The sequence below is a fragment of the Theropithecus gelada genome, chromosome 13 (assembly GCF_003255815.1).
Source record: "Theropithecus gelada isolate Dixy chromosome 13, Tgel_1.0, whole genome shotgun sequence".
NCBI lineage: Eukaryota > Metazoa > Chordata > Mammalia > Primates > Cercopithecidae > Theropithecus > Theropithecus gelada.
In genome coordinates, this window is record NC_037681.1 from 44329412 (window position 1) to 44341931 (window position 12520).

Here is a 12520-nt window from a genome sequence, read left to right on the forward strand (position 1 = left end):
TTTTTTTTTTTTTTTTTTTTTTTTTTTTTTTTTGAGACTGAGTCTGGCTCTGTCGCCCAGGCTGGAGTGCAGTGGCCGGATCTCAGCTCACTGCAAGCTCCGCCTCCTGGGTTTACACCATTCTCCTGCCTCAGCCTCCGGAGTAGCTGGGACCACAGGCGCCCGCCACCTCGCCCGGCTAGTTTTTTGTATTTTTTTAGTAGAGACGGGGTTTCACCGTGTTAGCCAGGATGGTCTCGATCTCCTGACCTTGTGATCCGCCCGTCTCAGCCTCCCAAAGTGCTGGGATTACAGGCTTGAGCCACCGCGCCCGGCGGGAATGCCTCTTGAAGGAGGTGACATTTAAGCTGGTGACATCAAACCAGAATGACAAGGAGTCACCTTCCAGGCAGAGGAATGGGAAGTGCAAAGGCCCTGAGGCAGCAACAGACTTGATGATTTTGAGGAATAGGAAGGAGCCCGGTGTGGCTGAAGGAGAGCTATTTGAGGTGAGGTGGGTAGGGGGCCAACTGGGTGGACTGCTTAGCCATGATCGGGACTTGGAGTTTTGTTCAAACTGCAATGGCATTGACTGAATACCATGGATCTGGAAACAAACAAACAAAACACACACACACACACACACATCACAAAAAAAACCTGCAATAGCAAAGCCATCAGAGGGCTTTAATCAGAGAGGAGATGGGATCTGATTATTTATTTGTGACTGAGTGTCTGTTGCCCAGGCTGGAGTGCAGTGGCGCCAATCTCAGCTCACTGCAATATCTGCCTCCCAGGTTCAAGCGATTCTCTTGCCTCAGCCTCCTGAGTAGCTGGGATTACAGCCAGCCACTATGCCTGGCTAAGTTTTGTGTTTTTAGTAGAGATGGGGTTTCGTCATGTTGGGCAGGCTGGTCTTGAACTCCTGGGCTCAAGTGATCCACCTACCTCCGCCTCCCAAAGTGCTGCGTTTATAGGGATGGGCCACCGTGCAATTTACGTTATTACAAGAGCACTGGCTGCTGGGTGGTGTGGATTGTAGGGAGCAAGGGCAGACACAGAGAAGCCACTTAGGAGGCACTCACTGACAGACAAGAATTGGAAAGAAGAATCAAAGATGACTCCTAAGTTTGTGGCCTGAGCCCCTTAGGGGACCAGCGGTGCCATTTGCTAGGAGCTGGATTAGACAATGGGATAGCCATCAGGAGCTGTATGTAGACCATGCTAAGCTGAGACGCCTGCCAGGCATCCCTGGAGGGCTGTGGGCAGGCAGGCTATGGGTAAATGAGCTACCGGCCTCCTTTATTCATGAAACAACCTTGTGAAATTGGCAGGGATGTAGCATTTGACAGATGAGGAAAACAGGCTTGGAGAGATAATGTGATTTACTCAAGGTCACATAGAGGGGTAGGTGACAAAGGCAGGCTCAAGCCCAGGTCTCCTGACCTGCAGCTTACACAGCCGTGCTGACTCAGTAAATGACGGCGGCTTCAGCAGGAAGCCCAGGGTAAGATGTCCAGAAGAACGTGCCCCTGGAAATGTTTAGAGGTCATGGTTTAAGATCTTTTTTCTCTTCTGTCTCACTTCCTCTTAGGATGACATGGGGGCAAAATGGGGCTGAGAGGTTGCTGGAAAAGCCCTGAAGACATCACAGGGACTCAGGATGCTTACTGAAGTCATAGGGTGTGGGGACCTGTTTTGTGTCTGTTGGGAGAAGGGCTTAGTTCCTGTGTCTCCTCCAGGACAGCAGAGCCAGTCGCCTCTCATTCTGTACGAAGGTGTGCTATGGCATTGGTGGGGTCCCCAACCAGATAGCCTCTAGCGCCACAGCCTTTTACCTGCAGCTCTTCCTGCTTGATATAGCACAGGTAAGTGTGGGCAGCTGCCCAGTCTCTGCTGGCATCTTCCTTGGGGTCTGGTCCTTCCACCCCCACCTCTGCTTCTGCTCCCACCATCCTTGTAGGCATCGCTTCTGACTCAAGCTTAACAAAAAGCCAGAAGCTAATGAGGGCAAGGTCCTCAAGGATGTTTACTGCAGCCTGTTTGTAGTGGGAAAATGAGAAACAATGTGGATCCCCGACAATATAGAAGCAGTTGGCTAAGTAAGCTATGCCATAGCCACATAATAGACCAAGCCTGTCCAACCCACGGCGGGACAGCTTTGAGTGTGTTCCAACACAAATTTGTAAACTTTCTTAAAACATGAATTTTTTTGTGATTTTTTTTTTTTTTAGCTCATTAGCTATCATTAGTGTTAGTGTATTTTATGTGTTTATGTGTGGCCCAATTCTTTTTTTTTTTTTTTTTTGAGACAGAGCCTCCCTCTGTCACCCAGGCTGGAATGCAGTGGTGTGATCTCAGCTCACTGAAACCTCCGCCTCCCAGGTTCAAGCGATTCTCATGCCTCAGCCTCCCAAGTAGCTAGGATTACAGGCGCACACCACCACGATCAGCTACTTTTTTTTTTTTTTTTTTTGAGACAGAGTCTCACTCTGTCACCCAAGCTGGAGTGCAATGGCACAATCTTGGCTCACTGCAACCTCCACCTCCCGGGTTTAGCAATTCTCCTGCCTCAGCCTCCAGAGTAGCTGGGATTACAGCTGCATGCCACCATGCCTGGTTAATTTTTTGTATTTTTGGTAGAGACAGGGTTTCACCATGCTGGCCAGGTTGGTCTTCAACTCCTGACCTCCTGATCCACCTGCCTCAGCCTCCCAAAGTGCTGGGATTATAGGCATAAACCACCATGCCCGGCCTACAGCTTATTTTTGTATTTTTAGTAAAGACGGGGTTTCGCCATGTTGGTCAGGCTGGTCTCAAACTCCTGGCCTCAGGTGATCCATCCACCACAGCTTCCCATAGTGCTGGGATTACAGGCATGAGCCACCGTGCCTCACCAAGACAATTCTTCTTCTAATATGGCCCACAGAAGCCAACAGATTGGACTAACCTCACTATCAAATAGACTGTTATGCAGCCATTCAAAAGAATGATCTATACCAATTGACTTACAGCGATTTCCATGACGCTCTGGTGAAAAAGAAAATTAGTTTAAAGAAGAGTATATAAAATGATCCCATTTTAGCAAATCAAAGGCTCCGTGTGTGTGGGGGGGGATGGATATGTACGTATATATGTATTTGTCCATGTTGGCTACAGGAGGGAATGATGGAGAATGGAGGGTAAGTAAAACCCAATTTTTAAAATGAGGTATCCAGCCAAGCATGGTGGCTCACAGCTGTAATCCCAGCACTTTTCGAGGCTGAGGAGGGAGGATCACTTGAGATAAGAAGTTCAAGACCAGCCTGGCCAATATGGTGAAACCCCATCTCTACTAAATATACAAAAATTAGCCGGGCATGGTGGCACACACCTGTAGTCCCAGCTACTCGGGAGGCTGAGGCAGGACAATCACTTGAACCCGGGAGGTGGAGGTTGCAGTGAGCCGAGATTGCACCACCACATTCCAGCCTGGTCAACAGAGCAAGTCTCCCTCTCAAAAACAAAACAAAACAAAAACCAACAATAAAAAAATGAGGTATCCAGCCCGGTGTGGTGGCTCACACCTGTAATCCCAGCACTTTGGGAGGTCAAGGCGGGAGGACCATTTAAACTCAGGTATTCAAGACCAGCCTGGGCAACATGGCAAAACCCCACCTCCACAAAAAATTTAAAAATACAAAAATTAGCTGGGCGTAGTGGCATGTGCCTGTGGTCCCAGCTACTTGGAAGGCTGAGGTGGGAGAATCACCTGAGCCCGAGAGGCAGTGGTTGCAGTGAGCCAAGACGGTGCCACTGCACTCCAGCCTGGGCAACAGAGAGAGGCCCTGTCTCAATTAAAAAATAATAATAATAAATGAAATGAGGTATCCACGAATGTTTAAGATGACACTCTGATATGATCCCATTTATATAAACTGATCAATCTCGGGCACACACGAAGAAGCCTATGAACGGCTGATCATCAAAACGATTCTGGCAGTTGTCTCGGGATGCTGGGATTTCAGATGAGCTTCGCTTAGTATTTTCCCACATTGTTTGAATGTTTTTCTAATTAGTGTATTATTTACATAGTCAGAAAAAACAATGAATCCTTTCCATTGTGAAACACAGTGTCCACCTCTGTCAGCCCAGAGGCACCCTCCTTGCTCTGAGCCAGCCCCAGATGAGGGCCCTGGAGTCCTCTCCGCAGTAGCTGAGTGTGCAGGGCGGCAGCATTCAGCTCCCTCCCCTGGGACCAGCGTCCTGGGGAAGGCTGAGGAGCCCCTGACACTGCGGCTCTGCCCCAGCCAGTCCTGGTTCCCAGGCCCCCCTCCTGATGGCAGGCAGGCCTGGATGGGCTCTCGGCTGCTGCCGGGCCTCAGCTCTTTATCCCCTCCCCTGTCTGTTTCAGATCCCTGCCGCCCAGGTGTCACTTGTTCTGTTTGGGGGAAAAGTGTCTGGGGCAGCTGCTGACCCTGTGGCTGGGTTCTTCATCAACAGGAGCCAGAGGACGGGGTCTGGACGGCTCATGCCTTGGTGAGCAACCGCTCAGTCCTTAGGATCCAGGCACCTGGTCCTGGCCCTCTGGTCGCTGTTTGTCACAGTCCTGTTTTCTAGCAGAAACCCGCTGGGTGGTTAGGAAACAAGCCTGGATAATGTCGCAGTTGCACTGGGGACCAACTATGAGTGATAAGGAGTTCAGAGACACTCATGGGGACTCTCCCTCCCCAGATGGAATGGGGCTGGATGAAGCCTCCAAGACTCCCAGGCCTGGCCTGGGGCTCTGAGTGTGGGAAGGGTGGGATGGAGCCCACGCGAGGCCTCACGGAAGAAGTACAACTGAGTGTCCCAGTGTCCACACAGGGAGTGGCACCAGCGGCACCGAGTGTGCAGCCGGAGCTCCCACGAGGAGTGGCCGCCCACTGCCTCCATGGCCCATCGGCCACTTCTCCCCTGATCTTGGCTCCCACCCAGGGAGCCTCAGCCTAGAGATTCTCAAGGGGCCGAGAAGGGGTGAGGTTCCTCCGGGCTGGGCCCTTCGTGTCCCCCTGTCCTGGTCCAGGGACCGTTTCACCTTGGCTGTGCTTCCGCAGGGTGCTGGGCTGCACCCCCTTCATCACCCTGGCCTACTTCTTCCTGTGGTTCCTGCCCCCCTTCACCAGCCTGCGAGGCCTCTGGTACACCACCTTCTACTGCCTGTTCCAGGGCCTGGCCACGGTAAGCAGGGCCCCTTCCTGGGCCTGTGCTCTGGCAAAGCCCATTGCTTGCCGTGGCCACTCTGAAGTGTGCTGTGGGGGCAGGGTCACTTCCCTCCCCACCCGCCTGTGCCTGGACCATGCCATTGGCTCTCGCTGGCCTTGCGTGGGGCTGGCTGCCCCCTCCTGCCTTTGGGCCCCTAGTTCCGACTTCAGGTGGCCAGCTGGGATATGTCGGGTTGGCCTGTGGGTGCCGGAATGTGACACCCGGTATTGGGGAGGTTGCCAGCTGTCACCAGGCAAAGCTGGGGGCGGTTCTAAGCTCTGCCGGCACCCCAGTTCTTCCAGGTACCCTACACGGCGCTCACCATGCTGCTGACCCCCTGCCCAAGGGAGCGCGACTCGGCCACTGCCTACCGTAAGTGCAGCCATGGGTTTCGGGTTCCGGGGAGGGAACTGCCCCTGGGACCCTACTCCCTCTCAGTCACCGTAAGCAGCGCTCTGTCTCCAGGGATGACTGTGGAGATGGCGGGAACACTGATGGGGGCCACTGTCCATGGGCTCATCGTGTCTGGCGCCCACAAACACCACAGGTGCGAGGCCACTGTGACCCCGGGGCCAGTCACCATCTCCCCCAATGCGGTAAGTGCACTGGATGGCCAGGCCCCCCAACCTGGGGTCCCCTCTGCAGGGTCACCTCCCTCCTCTAGGACTGGTTCTCCAGCCCACACCACTTTGCTGTCTTTTAGGGGGCTCACTGCCCCCACTCATTCCTTCCCTGCTCCTCCAGTTGAGCAGATGGCCCCCAAATCTAATGTCCTCTGCTAACCTGCCTCCTCCTGGGTTCCTTCTAGACGTAAAATAGAACAGACACTGGCCCGGCCACCTGGGCCACCTGGAGTGGAGGAGGCCGGCCCCAGAGGTGGGGCGAGGGTGGGGAAAGCTGCAGGGCAGGCTAGGGGAGGGGCAGCAGAGGGGTCTGGTGTCCTCCTGGAGCCGAAGCCCTTCCTATGAGCCGTGCTCCCTCCCTCAGCCCTGACCGGGTGAGCCCCCAACCCCCAGTGTGAAATGGTGGAGAGAGGGAAGCCCCTTCCTTCCCTTTCACAGCAGGTCCCTTGAGCATTGAGCAGATACACCTCTATTTTATCCACCACATTTACCTTCTCTTTTTCTACTTCCTCCTCTTTCCTCAAGTAATGACATTATCATCCTCTAGCACTGTCCTCTTCTCCCCTCTCTCAACCCTCCAACCTATGACTGAATCCTGCCCATTTTTTAGGCCAAAAGTCTTCTGGGATGCATCCAGCCATCTTGTACCCCACTGCCATGCCCTGGCCCGTGCCACCAGCTCCCTCCCTACCCCACAACTGCTGCCTCCGCCTCCTACACGGCATCCCTGCCTCCCGCCACCTCCCCTGTGCGGTCAGGTGCCCTTTGAAAGGAGTTTGAGCATGGGTGGCCCTCGCTTTCAGGACTGGACATGGGCCACCCTCCACAGCCTTCATGTAGGCCTCCCCTCTGTGTGCCCTGTACCCTGCTGTCTTGGCCTTTTGTGTTTTTTTTTTTTTTTTTTTTTTGAGACGGAATCTTATGTGTTGCCTAGGCTGGAGTATAGGGGCGCAATCTCGGCTCACTGCAACCTCCGCCTCCCGGGTTCAGGCCATTCTCCTGCCTTAGCCTCCTGAGTAGCTGGGACTAAAGGCGCCCGCCACCACACCTGGCTAATTTTTGTATTTTTAGTAGAGATGGGGTTTTGCCACTGTGGCCAGGCTGGGTTTCGAACTCCTGACCTCAGGTGATCCACCCACCTCGGCCTCCCAAAGTGCTAGGATTACAGGAGTGAGCCACCACACCTGGCCTGTGCTTGTTTTTAATATTTCAGATGTATACAAAGGCAGAGAGGCACAGATCTTAGTGTGGTCCCTGGACCAACTCCTGGGACCTTGTTAGAAAGGTAGATCCTCATGATTACAGGCGTGAGCCACTGCTGGGATTACAGTGGTGGCTCACGCCTGTAATCCCAGCACTTTGGGAGGCTGAGGCGGGCGGATCACGAGGTCAGGAGTTCGAGACCAGTCTGGCCAACATAGTGAAATCCAGTCTCTAATAAAAATACACAAAAAATTAGCTGGGCGTGGTGGTGTGCGCCTGTAATCCCAGCTACTCGGGAGGCTGAGGCAGAAGAATCGCGTGAACCCAGGAGGTAGAGGTTGCAGTGAGCTGAGATTGCACCACTGCGATCCGCCTAGGTGATAGAAAGAGACTCTTGTCTCAAAAAAAAAAAAATCTCAAGACAGTAACAGCAGAGCATTGAACCCCAGGGGCAGTGCTCTTCAGCACATGAGGCCCAGGGTGGCTGCACAGGACAAGCGCCCTGCCCCGCCCCCTCTCTCTGCTCCTCTCCCCAGAGGCAGCCTCTCCCGAACTGGCTCTGGCTGTCACTCTTGTGCATGTGTTTATATGCATTTTAATGCACATGTATTCTTCCCTGAATGACAGGTAGCACTGTCCTGCTTCCTATATATACAGAGGCAGGGTCTTACTCTGCTACCCAGGCTGGAGTGCAATGGTGCAATCACAGCTCACTGCAACCCCAACCTCCCAGACTCAAGCGATTCTCCCGCCTCAGCCTCCCTAGTAGCTGGGACTGCAGGTGCACACCACCACACCTGGGTAATTGTTGTATTTTCTTTGGTAGATACAGGGTTTCACCATGTTGCCCAGGCTGATCTTGAACTCCTGGGCTCAAGGGATCCACCTGCCTCAGCCTCCCAAAGAGCTGGAATGACAGGCATGAGCCACCATTCCCGGCCCTGCTTCCTATATTAATCTTTTTTTTTTTTTTTTTTTTTTTTTTTTTTTTGAGACGAGAGTCTCGCTCTGTCGCTCAGGCTGGAGTGCAGTGGTGTGATCTCGGCTCACTGCAACCTCCGCCACCCCAGTTCAAGTGATTCTCTTGCCTCAGCATCCTGAGTAGCTACGATGACAGGCACCCACCACCACGCGCAGCTAAATGTTTGTATTTTTAGTAGAGATGGGGTCTATGTTGGCCAGGCTGGTCTGGAACTCCTGACCTCAAATAATCCACCCACCTTGGCCTCCCAAAGTGCTGGGATGACAAGCATGAGCCACCGCGCCCGGCCCTGCTTCCTCCGTTAATCTGAGTTACCATGTATCTCACCATGCTGTAACCGCCTGCTCCTGGATCTGTCTTCCTCCCCACACTGAGCCCTGTGGATGGACAGGGCTCACTTATTCATCACTGGAGCCTTGGGGCCTAGCATGCAGAAGGCAGCAGCAGTCAATGTTTGCTTCACAGAATGTGGGAGGGAGCACTCTGGCTCCTGGGGCATCAGTGTCCTCTTTGCCATGCAGGGAACACAGGGTCAGCAGAGGGGGTATGTGGAAGGAGCAGCCCGGGCCCGGAGAGTGTGCTGTCCTGTGGGGTGATTGGGAGGTGGGGACCCAATGTCCTGGGCTTGGGCTGTGCCTCCCTCCTCTCCATTTGGGAGGCAGTCCTGCCCCGCCCCTCAGGTGTCACCACCTCCAGGGGTTGAAGACATCACCCACCCCAGTCCTGTCCTGTCTCACAGGCCCGTCTCTACTACATCGCAGCCGCCGTGGTTGCGGTGACTTACCCCGTGTGCAGCAGTTTACTGTGCCTAGGGGTGAAGGAGCGGCCAGGTATGGAGTGTGGTGAGGAGGGAAGCAGAAGCTGGGGACAGGGCTCTGCTCGGGGGTGGGTTTTGGTTTTGAACTCTGCGAAGCCAAGGTGCCACCCTCCTGCATTGCAGACCCCTCCACCCCAGCCTCAGGCCCAGGCTTGAGTTTCCTGGCTGGGCTGGGCCTCACTACCCAGCACCCGCCCTACCTGAAGCTGGTGATCTCCTTCCTGTTCATCTCTGCTGCTGTTCAGGTACCTCTGGCCAGCTGCCCCCAACAGGCTTGGCGCTGGCCATGCAGACCTTGCTAGGTTCAGGGTGCAGTCTCAGCTTGAGTTTTACAGGGAGAAACCTATGGCTGGCACATGGCTCAGAGGGGCTGGTGCTGGGAGGGAGATCCCGGTAGGGCATGTGGGACTGGAGGGCCAGGGCCTGGGCACTAGGAGGCTGACAGTGTCCGGGTGATTTCCTCTCACATTACCGGAAGCATGGTCAAGTCCACCTGATCACAGCTGTGCAGGGGATGAGGGTGGCCTAGGAGTGGTGTTTATCTCTGTGTTGGCGACAAGTGTCCTTTGTGGGAGAAGGGACTGTATGATGGTAGCAGCAAGTCAAAGTCCCAATGGAGAGGCCAGACTCGAGACCCTGTCCTTGCCCTTGACTTCTGAGCTCCTGCCATGCCCTGCACATACCCACTTCCTGTCCATCTCCTCAGGTGGAGCAGAGCTACCTGGTCCTGTTCTGTACACATGCCTCCCAGCTACACGACCACGTCCAGGGCCTGGTGCTAACCGTCCTGGTGAGGGGACCTGAGGTGGTGGAGGCTAGGTCACTTGGGGCCCTGAGTTGGGGACATGTGTGGCCAGAGTTCTGGTGGTCCACATTTTGGACTTTGCTTTGGTCTTGGTCACCCGCATTCCAGCAGAGGGTAGAATTGGGGCCAGGATTACAATGTTCATAGCCACTGGTTTGAATCGGGTGCAAGGCCAAGGCCAGGCATCCCATCTAAAAGCCAAGGCCTTGAGGTCCCGGCTGAAGGCGCTGGCAGCACGGCCCTGGCGTGACGACACTGTCTGCTCACAGGTCTCAGCCGTGCTGAGCACCCCGCTGTGGGAGTGGGTTCTCCAGCGCTTTGGGAAGAAGACGTCAGCCTTTGGGATCTCTGTGAGTGACGCAGGAATTAAGGGTTGGGAGTGGTTGGAGGGGAGAAGCGAGGGAGGTGACCGTGGTACCTGAGCCGGGGCTGTGTTCCCTTGAGTCTTCAGGGCCTAGCACAGGGTGAGGCACGGGGGTCATCAGTCAAGAGCCGTGTGTGAAGGAGCAGGCCCCACAAAGTAGCAGGTGGCGGGACAGCTGGTGTGTGTGTCTCTCCAGGCGATGGTGCCCTTTGCGATCTTGCTGGCTGCTGTGCCCACAGCACCTGTGGCTTATGTCGTGGCCTTTGTATCTGGCGTGAGCATTGCTGTGTCCTTGCTGCTACCCTGGTAGGCTGGGTGTGGGGGCCTCATGTGTGTCCACAGTGGGTGTCGCCTCCTTCATGTCAACCTGCTGTCCCAGGTCCCCTGCACTCAGCCTGTGCAGGAGATGGAGGCCACCAGCTCCATCCTCAGAGCCCTCCTGAGAGGACACCAGGCAGTAGGAATGGTGGGGAGCCCGGCAGGGGCCGGCGGGGGTAGAAGCACACAGGCCATCTGCTTCTCTGGTGGCCAGTCTGGTCCTGGGCACAGAACTCAGGGATGACTCCACCTTGGCCTCTGTCCCCAGAGAGTTCACAGGCTGCTGGTGGCCAAGGGGCTAGGAGGGCTAACTTGATGCCCCTGCCACAGGTCCATGCTGCCAGACGTAGTGGATGACTTTCAGCTGCAGCACCATCATGGGCCAGGCCTGGAGACCATCTTCTACTCCTCCTACGTCTTCTTCACCAAGCTGTCTGGTGCATGTGCCCTGGGCATCTCCACCCTCAGTCTGGAGTGAGTCCCAGGGTCAGGATACAGCAGAGGCACCAAGGACCAGTGGGCGGGAAGAGGGCAAAGCCCCCCACCTACCAAGCTCGGGGCACCCATGAGCCTGAGGCCTAAGCGCTGCTCTTTGGAGAGTGTGGGGAACCATTTCCCCATGTTTCTCTGTGCATGAGACTGAGAGGGCCAGCTCCCCCATTCTCCGTTTTCTCTAAACTCTCCCAGGTCAGCCTGTCTGTCCCCTTGACACTCCTCTCCTGATCTCGCCAGGAAATGAAGTCCACGTTTCAGGAGGGGATAGGGTGAGGTGTCTGGGGCCCCTCCACTCAGGGTGCCAGGCTTAGCAGGCCCTGCCCTAATGACTGGGTGATGTTTCTCCAGGTTCTCGGGGTACAAGGCAGGGGCCTGCAAGCAGGCAGAGGAGGTAGTGGTCACCCTCAAGGTCCTCATCGGTGCCGTGCCCACTTGCATGATCCTTGCTGGGCTCTGCATCCTCATGGTCGGCTCCACTCCAAAGATGCCCCGTCAGGACGCCTCCAGCTGGCTGAGCCTTCGGAGGTAAGCCCCGCACGTCCCCTGCACCCAGGAAGGCACAGTGTGCGCTGCTGGGGGAATGACTAACACCAGTCTGCAGATGTCCCTGGTGTCACACAGTCCTGCCTCTGGGACACTCTTTCCTTAGCTCAGGGTCACCCTTTTCTCCTGGATTTTCTTCTCTTACCCTGGCCACCCATTCTCAGTCTTCTTCCTTTGATCACCTGGTAGACTGTGGTATGTGAGGGTTCCCTCCTTGACCTCCTATTGGTTTTGCTCTCCAAAGCCCCCTCAGTACCTCATCTGCTAGCCTGACCCAACTCAGGCACCCCTTGTGCCTGGTGACTGCTAGAGCTGCCCCTCCAGCCTGAGCTTCCCTCAACTTCCAGAGCCGCATATCGCTGGCATGCGTACATTTCCACCTAGTAGCCCACAAGCCTGGCACTCAGTCTCGATGAACCTCAACAGAACTGATCTTGTCCCCCCAACTGGCTCCTCCTTCTGTGTCCCTGTCTTGGTGAATGGCATCATGGTTCCCCCTGGGGTGGAAGCCTGGGAGTCTTTGGCTCTTGCCTCCCACGGGCAATGCTGAGCAGGTCTCTGACCTGGTCCTTCCCCTACCAGAACACCGACCCTACTGATGGGGAGGATCTACTCACTGTCTGATCTTCTGGGGAGGCTATGGGAACCCTGAAGGCTGGGGCTGGCTTTATTCCTTTTGTATCCCAAGAGCCCAGCACAGAGCCTGAGGCTAAGCAGGTACTAAGGAATCACTGCTGCAGCATCACCACGTCTGGCCCAGCAGACATGCATGAGCACCCAATGTTCACCCACATAAAGTCCTCAAGCATGCACACATCATGCAGGCCCACGCAGGACAGGCAGTGGGTGGTCCCATCATCAGCCACTCCCTGCCCAGGATGACGGCCTCGGGCTCTGCAACAGAGAGATACCAAGGGCACGCTTCCCAGTCAGGGAAGGCCAGACGGATGGGGAACTGCTTGATGGCACCTGGAGAACCAGGGTTGTAGCTTATTTACAGGACTTGGGAGGGGAGGAGTTGAAGAGGAGTTGTTGGGAAGACAAGGAGCAGCCACCAAACCTTCCACGGGTTTCTGCGGCAGGACAGAGGGGAGGGCCCACACCACTTCCATCCTTCTCCTTGGCTTCCTTCCTTTCCCACAGGAGGACCAGCTACAGCCTGGCGTAA

General features: G+C 55.2%; 1 protein-coding gene across 1 annotated transcript in view; it reads left to right on the plus strand.

Moving 5' to 3' along the window:
* MFSD2B (major facilitator superfamily domain containing 2B) overlaps positions 1-12520 on the plus strand; it is a 14407-nt gene extending 1887 nt beyond the window's left edge. The window contains exons 2-14 of the mRNA XM_025354593.1: positions 1722-1847; positions 4373-4497; positions 5055-5178; positions 5496-5574; positions 5668-5798; positions 8750-8840; positions 8951-9072; positions 9534-9617; positions 9902-9982; positions 10193-10302; positions 10645-10788; positions 11158-11334; positions 12496-12520. Of these exons, the coding sequence (XP_025210378.1) occupies positions 1722-1847; positions 4373-4497; positions 5055-5178; positions 5496-5574; positions 5668-5798; positions 8750-8840; positions 8951-9072; positions 9534-9617; positions 9902-9982; positions 10193-10302; positions 10645-10788; positions 11158-11334; positions 12496-12520 (1419 nt within the window). The remainder of the gene's footprint in view (positions 1-1721; positions 1848-4372; positions 4498-5054; positions 5179-5495; positions 5575-5667; positions 5799-8749; positions 8841-8950; positions 9073-9533; positions 9618-9901; positions 9983-10192; positions 10303-10644; positions 10789-11157; positions 11335-12495) is intronic.